At 41.4% G+C, this 14,217-nt stretch overlaps 1 protein-coding gene across 2 annotated transcripts; it reads left to right on the forward strand.

The window, feature by feature from the left end:
* Window positions 1–1,914: 1,914 nt before the first annotated feature.
* LOC121007654 (gamma-crystallin-3-like) lies at window positions 1,915–8,453 on the forward strand. 2 transcript variants are annotated; one of them, XM_040439742.1, is made up of 3 exons: window positions 1,915–1,923; window positions 4,593–4,844; window positions 8,178–8,453. In XM_040439742.1, the coding sequence occupies exons 1-3, from the start codon at window positions 1,915–1,917 to the stop codon at window positions 8,451–8,453; spliced, it is 537 nt and encodes a 178-aa protein (XP_040295676.1). The 2 variants fall into 2 exon arrangements, with proteins under 2 accessions (XP_040295676.1, XP_040295677.1); XM_040439743.1 differs by having other exon boundaries at window positions 4,593–4,835.
* The last annotated feature ends 5,764 nt before the right edge of the window (window positions 8,454–14,217 follow it).

Consider the following 14,217-nt stretch of genomic DNA (forward strand, 5'->3'; position numbering starts at 1 on the left):
TGGTGCACTGAGCTTGCATAAAATGGCCGTTGCCGCCGCCCACCTAACTAACAGACGGATAAAAGTTAGTTTTTTTTGGTCAATGGGCTCAGGGCAGGGTAAAAAGATTGTACACTGCACCCACACAACTAATTGCATGTAGATCGCTGAGTTAGATTCTCACCTATTCTCTCCCTGAAATCACCACTCCAGCAGCATCCTCTCCCTACACTTGTAACAGCAGAGTGACGTGCAGCGCTACGTGACTCAAGCTTGACTCAGGCTTATATAGAGGCTGGGTCACATGCTGCACTGGCCAATCACAGCCATGCCATTAGTAGGCATGGCTGTGATGGCTTCTAAGGTCAGACAGTTAAACGCTTGTTGATTGGCTGCTCTGCAGCCTTTCAAAAAGCGCAGAGAAAGCACTGAACACCGAACCCGAACCCGAACTTTTACTGAAATATTCGGGTCCGGGGTCCAAAAATCCTAAAGTTCGGTATGAACCCGAACTTTACAGTTGGGGTTCGCTTAACCCTATTTGACTTTTGTTGGATGTCAGTTTACTGACAAAACCCTGTTGTTTAGCTCATATTAGAAGAAGAAAAATGCATCCTGCTTTAATACTTACCTATCACTTGTTCCCACGAGTTGGTTTTCTTTTCATAAATGCAACTTTTTGACAAAAAGTCGTATTTTTATTCCAAAAATGTGACTTTTTGATAAAACACCACCGCATAAGCTGGCTTAATTGTCCTCAACAATTTGAACCATTTCTGCAGATAAGAGGATGATACATGAGGCTAAATATGTGCCAATTTGATAGCCCCACCCACTTTGACATTTACAATTCATCTCTGCCATGATGCATTCTTTATGGTGAAAATTCTAGAGACAACAGTTTATATATTTGGTGCAAATCAAAACACTGATCTTTTTGACACATTTTATGCCAGAATGGTGGCTCAGTGATGAGCACTGTTGCCTTGCAGCGCTGGGGTCCTAGGTTCAATGCCGACCAAGGTACTCTGGGTACTCTGGTTTCCTCCCACACTCCATAAACATACTGATAGGGACCTTAGATTGTGAGCCCCATTGGGGACAGTTGGATGATAATGTCTGCAGATAAAACGCTGCAGAATATAGTAGTGCTACATAAGTGCACAAAATAAATAATTCTGGTGCAACATGCTTAGTATACATCCCCCCGTGTATTTGCTATTGTGTATATAATGGTTTTTCTTCAGACATGTGGTTAGAGGATGCCTGAGCTTTCTTGAAAGTCAAAAGCATGCTTTGTAAAATCATTGTAAAATCATTGTATCTATGTCTGTTAAAAGGTATCATACCTGCCAGGCCTATCCACAATATAGGGGATAACTATTAGATCGGTGGGGATCCTACTGATATTTACGGAGATAGCCGAGAGCTGTACTCAGCTTTCTTCAGAACCCCTATACAAATGAATGGAGGATAACTTATGGATAAGGGATAACTTGAAGCAACCATAATAGCCTTTTAATGAGAGCAATAAACCAGTTTTCATATCTGAGAAATGCCATAACCTAAACAAAATAGTAACTCAGGCAGAAAATTAGACCTGTAAGCACTCTGCTGCAAACTTGCAGAGGGACTTATTTGACCTGTCACATGATCACTCAAAGAAATTTCCTGTACCCACTGGACATTCACTAATTCATTCTTCAAATCCTCTCATGTGTTCTACGGATAAAGGGAGAGAATGCTATGTTTAGCAAGCAAAGATGAACAAAAGGCTTGTTATATTTAAAAAAAGGACTGTCGGGAACAAATTCTAAACAACAAAAGTTTAAAGCCAACAGAAACGTATGTCTATTTCAGCAAAAGCGCAATATAAAAACTCCTCTTTAACTGATCCATGTGCAACTACCTGCCCTGCATCAAACTCCAGATAACATGGGAAAGGTAAGTGGATTACCACTAGAATTAGTAACCTTTTCTCCCTTTGAGTGCACATTGGGCCTCTGCTTATAAGGGTTTTAAAGGGGTTGTCTCACTTCAGCAAGTGACATTTATCATGTAGAGAAAGTTAAAACAAAGCATTTACCAATATATTGTTATTATCCATATTGCTTCCTTTGCTGGCTAAACTCATTCTCCCATCACATTATACATGTCTGGTTTTCATGGTTACAACCACCCTGTCATCCAGCATAGGTGGCCGTGCTTGCACACTAAAGAAAAAAAACACTGGCTTCTCTGGTGGCCGGGACCATAGGAACGCACATAGACTTTTGCCTATAGTATGAAAACACGGCCACCAATCCTGGATTGAAGGGAGGTCATAACCATGGAAACGAGACATATGTAATGTGATAGAAAAATGAGTCTAACCAGCAAAGGAAGCAATACGGATAATAACAATATATTAGTAAGTGACTTGTAGTAACCTTCTCTACATGATAAATGCCATTTGCTGAAGTGAGACAACCCCTTTTACCTCTGTCTGAAAGAACAAATGTTAATCAATGCTATTTGTTCTCTTTATTTCAACTGCTGAAAATAATCTTCCTTAAACAAAGCTATGAATGATTTTGTAGATATCCCAAAGTTATGATGGATACTTAAAGGGTGTCTCTATGTAATTTACCAACCTCGTACAGATCGCAAATATGCGTTTTTAAAGAGGCCTCTCAGCAGTCTGCTCTAACAGCGGGGATTTGAGAAACCTTTTAGGGTGTCGATGGATTTTAATGGCAGTTGAAGACTTAACAATAGTCTGTAATGTATGAAAACCTATTAGAACCTGCTAGTATACCAGTGAGAAGCATAATATACTGCACTACATTAGTATTGCAGTGCATTATTTTGTCCCCTTGTAGGACTAATAAAAAAATGTTAAAAAAAAAACATTTATTTTTTTAATGGGAAAATATAATTAAAAAACATATATAATTGGCATTGTCACATAACATTCATAACAAACCAAACTAGAAAATGATCATGGTATTTATTTCTCAAGGTAAATGACGTACAAATAAAAAAGCGATAAAAATTTGTATGTATCCCAAAACAGCACCACTTAAACTGGTTCTAAAAACAAAGAGGGTAATTTACTATTTTGAAATACGCCTAAATTATGTGTATTTCAGGCACAGATGGTGGCAGAATGCTTAGTTGTGCTGCTATCTGCGTCTTCGGTCCGCTCCCTCCAGGTCTAAAATTGTCAGTGTGGCGTGGGCAGGGAATGTGATGGGCCCGAAGGCCTGTCTCATTTACCATTTTCTCTGCCTGTTTTAGTTATAGAAAACGGTCTAAATGTACGACCCTGTTTTTGTGTTGCTAGGTCTCTTAGTGTTTGTGTGTCTCTGCATGTAAGTAGTGCCCCCTATCGACCAGTGATCATGCTATCTAGGGCTTATACTGCAAGTAGGTAGGGAAAGCAGGCAGGGTTCTAGGTCAGTGCTCACTGTCCATGTCTGTCCCTGCCTACAGGCGTTATACACGCAGTCTAGAAATTTCACACAAGTAAACTGCAGCCTTATAAATGGTATCACAGATCCCCATTGACAACAGTGGGAGGTGGTTTTTGCTGTTGAATCCACAGACAAAATCTCTATTGTGAGTGAGCGCTAACAGCCTCAGGATTAAATCAATATTATGTATGTGATACATAATGCACTATTTTTTAAAGAAAATGTATAATGTATGAACAAGAATAAGGGTCTAATTTTACTCTACACAACTGTTGAGTGGAAAATTAATACTTGTTCAGGAAGTTTTGGTTTGTCTACCTGTCTGTCTGTCTATCTGTCTATCTATCTATCGCAGTCTATCCATCTATCTATCCATTATTCTATCCATCTAACTAAAGGAGAAAACAGTATTTTAACTGGTGCAGGTTAGGAAGGGTGCCAGTGACCATGATCAAGGGACCAGTGTAACTACAAGAAGCTAAAATATCACAAGTCTACTTATATCTAATAAACAGTAGTTTATTCACCCATGTACAGACATCAATGTATCTTTCCTTTTGCAGGATTTTTTTTTAGCTTATTTTTATTTTTCATCTTTCGTCTGCTCTGTCTTTTTCAATAAAAACCCATTACAAGAATACAGGGATGCACAACCTTTGGCCCTCCAGCTGTTGGAAAACTATAACTCTCAGCATGCCTAGACAGCCTACAGCTATCAGCCTACAGGAGGGCATGGTGGGAGTTGTATTTTTACAACAGCTGGAGGGCCACAAGTTGGGCATCTCTGCAATAATACAACAAATAGCGTTAAAGTGGCAATCCTTGCATGCCTGAAGTTAAGATAACACTGCCTACATCTGTATATTACTTGCTTTTGTGTGTATGGCAATTAGCACACGAACTATAGAAGTACTCCAGTGGGGCCTGTCCATTATGCTGGGGTGTTGAGGTATCGTGCCTATAACGTGGAACCTTAAATGCGAGCATATAAAAAGTAGAGTGAACAAACCATACACTACTATTTCCTGTCGATAATAGGATCAGGCTTTATTATATAACACAAAATGCACAAATGACCACTATGATTTTTCTTTGCAGGGAACATTGAAAATATTTCAATAAAAATTAACTTTTTTTGGTATATTTTCCTAATTACAGATAATCTTCTATGAAGACAAAGGCTTTCAAGGACGGTCATATGAGTGCAATAGTGACTGCACTGATCTCTCCTCATATTTCAGCCGGTGCAACTCCATTAGAGTAGAAAATGGGAACTGGGTGCTCTATGAATATCCAAATTATAAAGGTCATCAGTATTATTTAAGGAGAGGAGAATATCCTGACTTTCAGCAATGGATGGGATTCAATGACTCTATCAGGTCTTGCCATTTAACACCTCAGGTAAATATTGTTATGTCAAATATTTAACCTCTTATGGACACCTTCCTTACAGCCAATTTTGGCAAATTTGACGTGTCACTTTATGTGGTAACTTTGGAATGGTTTCACTTATGCAAGCAATTCTGAGACTGTTTTCTTATGATACAATGTGCTTTATGTTAAAGGTAAATTTGAGTCGCTATATATTACCTATATTTCAAAAAAAAAAATCCCAAATTTAAGGAAATTTTGGGAAAAAAAAGCTATTTTCTAAATTTGAATTTCTCTGCTTTTAAGACAGATAGTAAAACCTCATAAAATAGTTATTGACCTTCACCATATATCTCATTTATATTTGCATTATTTTTTGAATTTAAATAGATTAATTTTTTTTACTACAGTAGAAGGCTTAGATTTTTCCAAGCAAATTTTCACATTTTTAAGGAAATTTCTAAAATCCACTTTTTTAAGGACTAATTGAGATTCGAAGTCATTTTGTGGGGCTTACAAACGTTGTTAACCTTTTACATGTTTCAAGAAATCAAGGAAAATGGAGGCAAAATTTCCAAATTTCACTTTTCTTTGCAGATTTTACATTTTAATAGATTTTTGTTCCCCGTAAGCCAGCAAGGGTTAACAGCCAAGCAAATGTCCATATTTATTACCTTGATTCTGCAGTTTACAGAAACATTTTATGTAGTTATGAACTGCTGTATGGGCATACTGCAGGGCACAGAAGTAAAGGAGAACCATATGGTTTTTGGAGGGCAGATTTTTCTGGAATGGTTTTTGGGCGCCATGTTACATTTAAAGGCACACTAAGGTACCCCTACAGTGGAAAACCCCAAAAAGTGACACCATTTTGGAAACTACACCCCTCAAAGAATTTATTGAGGAGTTTACAGAGCACTTTGACTCCACAGGCTTGAACACTTGGCTATGAAAATGAAAATTTTGATTTCTTCCAATAAATAAATAAATAAGCTCCCCATTTTTCATTTTCACAAGAAGTAGCAGGAGAAAAAGCACCACAAATTTTGTTAAGCATTTTCTCCAGGGCAACACCCCATATGTAGTTGTAAATTGCTGTTTGGGTACATGGCAGGAATCAGAAGAGAAAGAGTGCCATATGGTTTTTGGAAGACAGATTGTGTTGGAATAGTTTATAGGTGCCATGCTGCTATAGATCAGTCTATGGAGACGAGTACAGACATTTTACATGAGTTACATGCGTCAGGAACACTCGTGTCCCTACTGCTGATCGAGAGGGCATAGCTCCAGCACCCATCTGATCACCGCGCCATACCTGTACAGCGGCTGTCAGAAAGCTTCTTTCAGCTGAGCAGTACATGTATGAAGGATGTCGGGAATGGGGTTTTTTAAAGAGGCTCAGCTGAAAGAGCCATAGTAAGGCTATATCAGCAGAATATTTTAAAAGTTATAGGTTATAAGGTTATAGAAAGTTCTCGATGTTAATGTTGTGAGGTGCAGGGTGGGAAACCAAGCAATAAGATGATGATAATGAGCCCAGTGCAGTTCAAAATAGAACCAGCTTTTGCTAAAGAACCATTGATTCCCCACATCTATTCAATTGTAAATACAGGCACGGTATTTTAACATTCTCAGTAAATTTATGTCTGAATCAAGAGAATTTGCTCTATGGATCTCATGCACTTTCTGTATCTGGCTATGCCTCACTCTAGTCCAGTATTTTTCAAAATAAGTCTCTACAATTACCACTTCAGGTATCTTAAGGAGACCTGCAATCTGTCTCTGTGGTATGACTAGGAACCTGAGGTCTTTAAACCTAGCCAAGGAGCTGTCCAATAGCCATAAACACATGCATTACCTTCACAGTCTGTTTTCTCGCATCCTTCAATTTGCCTGCTTAACCATCTGTACATTAGTCCTTTGCTGCACTCGATATGGAATGTTTCTGGAGTTTTTGGACCCCAACTGTTGGCTGCAGAGGCTCACAGGGTGCTCACATCCACAAACTCACAGTCCAGACCCTGCTTAGTAATTGTTGCTAGGACCTGGAGTTAACTCTCTGGTCCATCCAGGTGTCACATAAAAGTAAAACTATAGAGTTTTCCTAACCATATATTAGAAAACACAAATTCTGCAAAATCTCATCATTCGCAGTGGTCTTCGATCGCCACATTAGTTACTAAACAAAGTTTTTTTCAGTAACAGAGAAAAGAGTGAAGAAGGATGGGAACCATATTGCATTCTCTCTCTGTTTTCATGGGGTTACTGCTTCTCATTGGATAGATGCAGTTTGCGCACAAAGACATTTCAGGCAATGTTCCATGGCAAAAATATGCAAATCAGCTTTTATCAGCTTTTATCAGTTATGTTTGAGCATTCCTCTTCTTCAAAATCGGGCATATCTAGATTCCGCTCGGAGACAAGGGGAATGAAGACAAAAAGGGGGGCACACAATAGGGTAGTACTTTCAACACAAATACAAGAAAATTAAAAGACAAAGACTGATAGGCACAACCATATTGTAGGCTTGTATAGTTTAGACCAGGCATCCTCAAACTGCGGCCCTCCAGCTGTTGTAAAACTACAACTCCCACAATGCCCTGCTGTAGGCTGATACCTGTAGGCTGTTCGGGCATGCTGGGAGTTGTAGTTTTGCAACAGCTGGAGGGCCGCAGTTTGAGGATGCCTGGTTTAGACCCTTTAACCAGGACTGCAGCCGCAGAAGAAATTTCTTTGGGATCAGATGCCCAATCCCCCAAAGGATACTTGTAGAAGAGAGAACTCTGGTCAGGCACAAAATCACTGGTAGAGATAGTCTTAAAGAGCAGGTAAAGTTCTTCTTTATTCTTTATCACGTTATTTTGAGTCATGATTAAAAATACCCTGATGAAGGGGACTTCTGTATTCCCGAAATGCGTTGTTTTTATGAACATGCACTACCATCAAATAAAGAAGAACTGTACCTGATCTTTAAGACCGTCTCTACCAGTGATTTTGTGCCTGACCAGAATTCTCTGTTCTATGAGAATACCTATTGACACCTATTGTGTCTCTTTGATGAGAACCAGTATCCCTAAGACATTGCAGTTAGACAACTAGGACTGCTTAGCAGTGATAAGTGGCAAGAACCCTGAAACAGTTGTTTACAGTGAATATATAAAATACTATGAATAGGGTAGTGGACCTCTAAAACTCAAAAGTTCTAATCTATCCTAATAAAGATTTTTAGGCTGGAGTAAATAACGTTCATATAAAAAGGGAAGGTGACAAGTTTCCTGTAAATAACCAAAGTCTTGCGTTTATGATATATTATATTTTGCTTAATGCATCCAGTGGCACACTTTTTTGTTAATTTTTAATTTTTTTTTACAGCACCGTGGTCCTTTCATAATTAGAGTGTATGAAAAGGAAGACTTCAAAGGCCAAATGATGGAGTTTACTGAAGATTGTCCCCATGTATTTGAGCAATTCCACTATCGTGACATTCATTCATGCAATGTCTTGGATGGTCAGTGGGTTTTCTATGAAGAACCCAACTTTAGAGGACGTCAGTATTATCTTACACCTAAAGAGTACAGGAAATACAGTGACTGGGGAGCCACAAACTCCAGAGTTGGTTCCTTTAGAAGAGTACAGAATGTGTATTAAACCATTACAATTAAAAGAAAGCACTAAAAATGTGTTTTTATAAATAAAACAGAGGTGATTACTTGACTCTGTGTTTCTAATTTAATGTTTTTTTATATATATATATATATATATATATATATATATATATATATGTTCAGCAGTCACATTGCATATCACAAGTTATGGAGTGGCAAGAACATTTTCCTCTAATAAGGGGCAACTGGCTACCACCTCATAGGGGGTTTTGACTTCCACTGAATCAATACAGTAGAATTGGAGGCTGGACCAAATAGACCATCAACTATTTTAACACAATATACTGTACACACATATAATATCACTATATACTGTACACTGCTTAATCTATGTTATATACTGTAATCATTCATTATACTGCTTTATACAACTATTTACTTTTATTTTATGTTACTTGCATATAGTGCTGACATATTCCGCAGAAATTTATAGACATTAATATAATTTGGTGTCCCCAGTAGAGCTTACAATTTAAGCTTTATATCAGTATGTCTTTGGAGCGTGGAAAGAAATCCAAGCAAACACAGGAAGAACATACAAACTCCATGAAGATGTCGTCCTTGGTCAGATTTAAACCTAGGACCTCAGTGCTGCACGGCAAACAGTGCTAACTACTGAGGCTTAGCTTTGACATTTAAAAAAACAGCTTAAGTCTGAGCCAAATTTCAGACTCTGACTAGCTCATAAATGCTTATAATGAGTTTGTATCCGTTTATAAAAACAGACATAAATTACATTATTAGATTTATAATTCATTATGAAAGTGGCATGCCTAAGGTTTTTGACACCTGGGTCGAGTCCTTTCTCTGGCACCCCTTCCCCCAATACGTTAAAAAAATTGTACCCCCTCACAGTAGTATTGCCCTCACTGTACAATACTCACAGTAGTTTTGCCCAGATATGTACCCCCTCATGGTAGTTATGCCCACACTGTGCCCCTTACAGTATTTATGCCCTCACTGTACAAATTTCACACTAGTTATGCCCACATTGTGCCCCCTTAAAGTACTTATCCCTTCATTATGCCCCAATTCACAGTAGTTACTGTATGCCCTCATTGTGCACCCTCACAGTAGTTATGCCCTCTCTGTGCCCCTTTCACAGTAGTAATTCCTTATCTGTGCCCCCTTGACAGTTGTAATGCTCACTTTGTGCCTCCCTCACAGTAGTTATGCCCTCTCTGTGCCCCTTTCACAGTAGTAATGCCCTATTTGTGCCCCCTTTACAGTTGTAATGCCCTCTCTGTGCCCCTTCAGAGTAGTTATGCCCTCACTGTGCCACCATAACAGTAACAATGCCCTCTGTGCCCCTTCACAGTAGTAATGCCCATTGTGCCCCCTTCACAGTAATAAAGCCCAATCAGTGCCCCATAACAGTTATGCCCACCCCTTCACATGAGTAGTGCTCTCTGTGCCCCCTTCATAGTAGTAATACCCATTGTGCCTGTAATGACCGGCGTCACGCACAGGGAGGGAAAAGGGAAAGTCCTGCCCAAGGGAGAGGGAAAGGTGGTGACCCCTGACTCACCTTGCGGCTGGCACCTGACTGCCCTGACGTCCCTAGACGGGTTCCTCACCCGTGCGGCGATCACATGCCTAAACCCTGGCTTTCCCTAGAATGAGCCCTAGATAGTGAACGGGCCGGTGGGATCGCTAGTCTGCACCACTGACACTAAGAGGGAAACACCAGGGAGAGGACAGACAATACAGACAAACACATACACCCAGGTGGGCGACCACAGCAGACCACAAAAGATCCAACAGGGATCCGGAGGGTAACGTTCTGAACAAACTACCAGAGAACGCAGCAACACAGCTCCAGAGGGTCAGTATAGAAGTCCAGGCAGGAAGCTCTATATCTGGCAACCAGAGAAGTGTGAGAGGGGAATATAAGGAGGTTGGGAGTGCTGGACAAGGAACAGCTGAGGAGAAGGAGCTACGGATCCCTGAGTGAACCAAAAAGGGTTGCAAAGCAAACAAAGAAAGCTACCATAAGGAAACAGCCCTATCTTACATAGAGCGCGCAGCCAACCGCTGTGACTTCCTGACCCCGGGTATAACGGAGTCAGGCGTGGGTCTTGACACCCTCGTGACAGTACCCCCCTCTCTACGAGGGGCCTCCGAACACTCAGGACTAGGTCTCTCAGGATGAGAGGCATGAAAAGCCCGAACTAGCCTGTCGGCTAGGAACCCACATTCACATTCAGACGCAGGAACCCACATTCTTTCCTCGGGACCGTAACCTCTCCGATGCACCGGATATTGAAGAGAGCGGCGGACCCGACGAGAATTAACAATTTTGGATATCTGAAATTCTAGATTACCATCCACAACAACAGGAGGGGGTGGCAGCGGTGACGGTTCTAGAGGTGGAACATATTTTTTGAGTAACGACTTATAAAAGACGTTATGGATTTTAAAAGTCTGAGGTAGCTCCAGGCGAAAAGCCACGGGGTTGATGATGGCTACAATTTTGTAAGGGCCAATGAACCTAGGACCCAGTTTCCAAGAGGGAACCTTTAATTTAATATTCCTAGTAGACAACCACACATAGTCATTCACTCCTAGGTCCGGACCTGGCGACCGTCTCTTATCAGCCATGCATTTGTATTTACCTCCCATATTTTTCAAGTTAGCTTGCACCTTCTGCCATACCGATGAAAGAGATGACGAAAACCGTTCCTCTTCGGGAACCCCAGAAGACCCCCCCTCTTTGAAAGTACAGAATTGGGGATGAAAACCATATGCACCAAGAAATGGTGACTTGCCAGTGGATTCCTGACGACGATTATTTATGGCAAACTCAGCTAAAGGTAAATATGATGACCACAACTCTTGGTTTTCAGACACAAAACATCTTTGATCTGACTCCAGGTTTTGGTTGGTACGCTCAGCCTGTCCATTCGACTGAGGATGGAAAGCTGAGGAAAAGGACAAGTGTACCCCCAAACGGGAACAAAAAGCTTTCCAAAATTTAGAAATAAACTGGGTACCCCGATCTGAAACAACATCGGAAGGGACCCCGTGAAGCTTCACGATTTCACTGACGAATAACTGAGCAAGAGTCTTAGCATTAGGTAGTGCGGGTAACGCAATGAAGTGTACCATTTTGCTAAACCTGTCCACTACTACCAAAATAACTGTTTTACCCACAGACAAAGGTAAGTCAGTGATAAAATCCATTGACAGATGTGTCCATGGTCTATTGGGAATGACGAGTGGTAATAGAGACCCTGCAGGACGTGTATGTGAAACTTTTGCGCGCGCACAGGTAGAACAAGAAGACACAAAATCCAATACATCCTGACGCAACCTGGGGCACCAAAAACAACGAGACAATAGCTCCAAGGTTGCTTTACTACCCGGGTGCCCAGCAAGTGCCGAATTATGATGTTCCTTTAATAGTTCGAAACGCAGGTTCAACGGTACAAACAATTTCTCTGAGGGGCAAGAGACCGGGGCGTCCCCCTGGGCCTCTAACACCTTCCCCTCCAGAGCAGAGTGTACCGCAGAAACAACCACTCCTCTTTGAAGAATGGGTACCGGATCACTCACATTACCCCCTCCAGGGAAACAACAAGATAGTGCATCAGCCTTGGTATTCTTTGCCCCAGGACGATAGGTAATAACAAAGTTAAACCTGGTAAAAAATAGCGACCACCTAGCCTGTCTAGGGGTGAGACGCTTAGCTGATTCGAGGTACAGAAGATTTTTGTGGTCCGTAATCACAGTGACGGGGTGGACTGCCCCCTCTAAAAAGTGACGCCATTCTTCAAATGCTAGTTTAATAGCTAATAGTTCCCTATTGCCAATATCGTAGTTCTTTTCTGCTGTAGATAGTTTTTTAGAAAAGAAAGCACAAGGACGCCATTTGCCAGGAGACGGACCCTGAGACAGCACCGCCCCCACTCCCACCTCTGACGCATCGACTTCAACAATAAAAGGCTGAGAGACATCAGGTTGGACTAGTACAGGTGCCGAGGTAAACCTCTCTTTTAGAGAGGAAAAAGCAACTTTAGCGGCGTCAGACCATTTAGAAAAATCAGTACCCTTCCTAGTCATGTCAGTAATGGGTTTTACAATAACTGAATAATTTTTAATGAATTTCCTATAGAAATTTGCGAAGCCCAAGAACCGTTGCAGAGCTTGGAGGTTCTCAGGAAGATCCCAATCTAAAATTGCCTGGACCTTCCTAGGATCCATACGGAAACCTGATGCAGATAAAAAATAACCTAGAAATTGTATCTCCTGAACGGCGAAGACGCATTTTTCAATTTTAGCATATAATTCATTCGTTCGTAGGACCTGCAGTACTTGTCTGACATGCACCTCATGTGTTCTCAGATCAGACGAATAAATTTAAATATCATCTAGGTATATTACCACAAACCTGCCGATTAGATGACTAAAAATGTCATTAACGAAATGTTGAAAGACGGCAGGAGCATTGGTCAGACCGAAAGGCATAACTAGATTTTCATAATGCCCCTCAGGGGTGTTAAAAGCTGTCTTCCACTCATCCCCCTCCTTGATACGAATCAGATTGTAGGCCCCCCTAAGATCAAGTTTGGAGAACCACCTAGCACCCGCAATCTGGTTAAACAGGTCAGGAATGAGAGGAAGAGGGTATGGGTCTCGGATGGTTATCCGATTTAATTCGCGAAAATCTAGGCAAGGACGCAGGCCCCCATCTTTCTTTTTAACGAAGAAAAACCCTGCAGCCACGGGTGAAGAAGAGGGTCTGATGTGTCCTTTAGCCAAGCTCTCGGAGATATAATCCTTCATGGCTTGTCTCTCTGGACCCGGAAGATTATATAACCTGGTCTTGGGTAATTTTGCGCCGGGAATAAGGTTAACCGGGCAATCATAAGGACGGTGAGGTGGTAACTTCTGACAACCCTTTTCAGAAAAAACTTCCTCAAAGTCCGAAATAAATGTAGGTAGGGTAGTTATGGAGGCGACTAAGCAATTGCTATTTAAGCAATTTTCTCTGCAATGCTCCCTCCACTCCGATATCTCCCTGGCCTGCCAATCCACCACTGGATTGTGCGCTACCAACCAGGGAAGGCCCAGCACTACCGGAGTGGGAAGCCCCTCCAGAACATAACATGAAAGCATCTCGTTATGGTGGTCCCCTACCCGAAGGTGTAAATTATGAACAATGTGGATGAGGTTTCTCTGAGACAGAGGAGCAGAATCAATAGCGAATATGGGAATAGGTCTCTGTAGCGTACAGAGAGACAAACCCATAGTGCGGGCAAAATGGGCATCTATCAAATTTACCCCTGCTCCACTGTCTAGAAAGAAAGAAATAGTCTCCGTCTTAACGCCAAAAACAATAACTGCTGGCAACACAAATTGCGATGTACGTATGGAGGAAACATATACCCCCCGGCTGACATCCTCCACACAGCCTGGGGTTAGTAGTTTTCCGACGGTCTTTTGTTTCTGAGGAAAGAAGGACAGACATTAATGAAATGACCCCTCTCCCCACAAAAAAACAAACCCCACGCCTACGGCGAGCCTCAGGAGGATGGCCCTGATGAGTAGTTCCTATAACAACCCCCACCCGCTGTTCTTCATTACCAGAGGAGTAAGGGCGCAGTTTAAAATATAATTTACAGGCCTCACGGAATGTCAAAAACTTGTCCCTTCCCCCAGAAAATCTGTCAGGGAGAGGGACCTTGGGTTCCGCAACAACCTGGTTACCAGTAGCAACCGCTGGGCTTGCGGTCAGTTGTAATTGC

This window comes from Bufo bufo, chromosome 7, assembly GCF_905171765.1.
Source record: "Bufo bufo chromosome 7, aBufBuf1.1, whole genome shotgun sequence".
Classification (NCBI taxonomy): domain Eukaryota; kingdom Metazoa; phylum Chordata; class Amphibia; order Anura; family Bufonidae; genus Bufo; species Bufo bufo.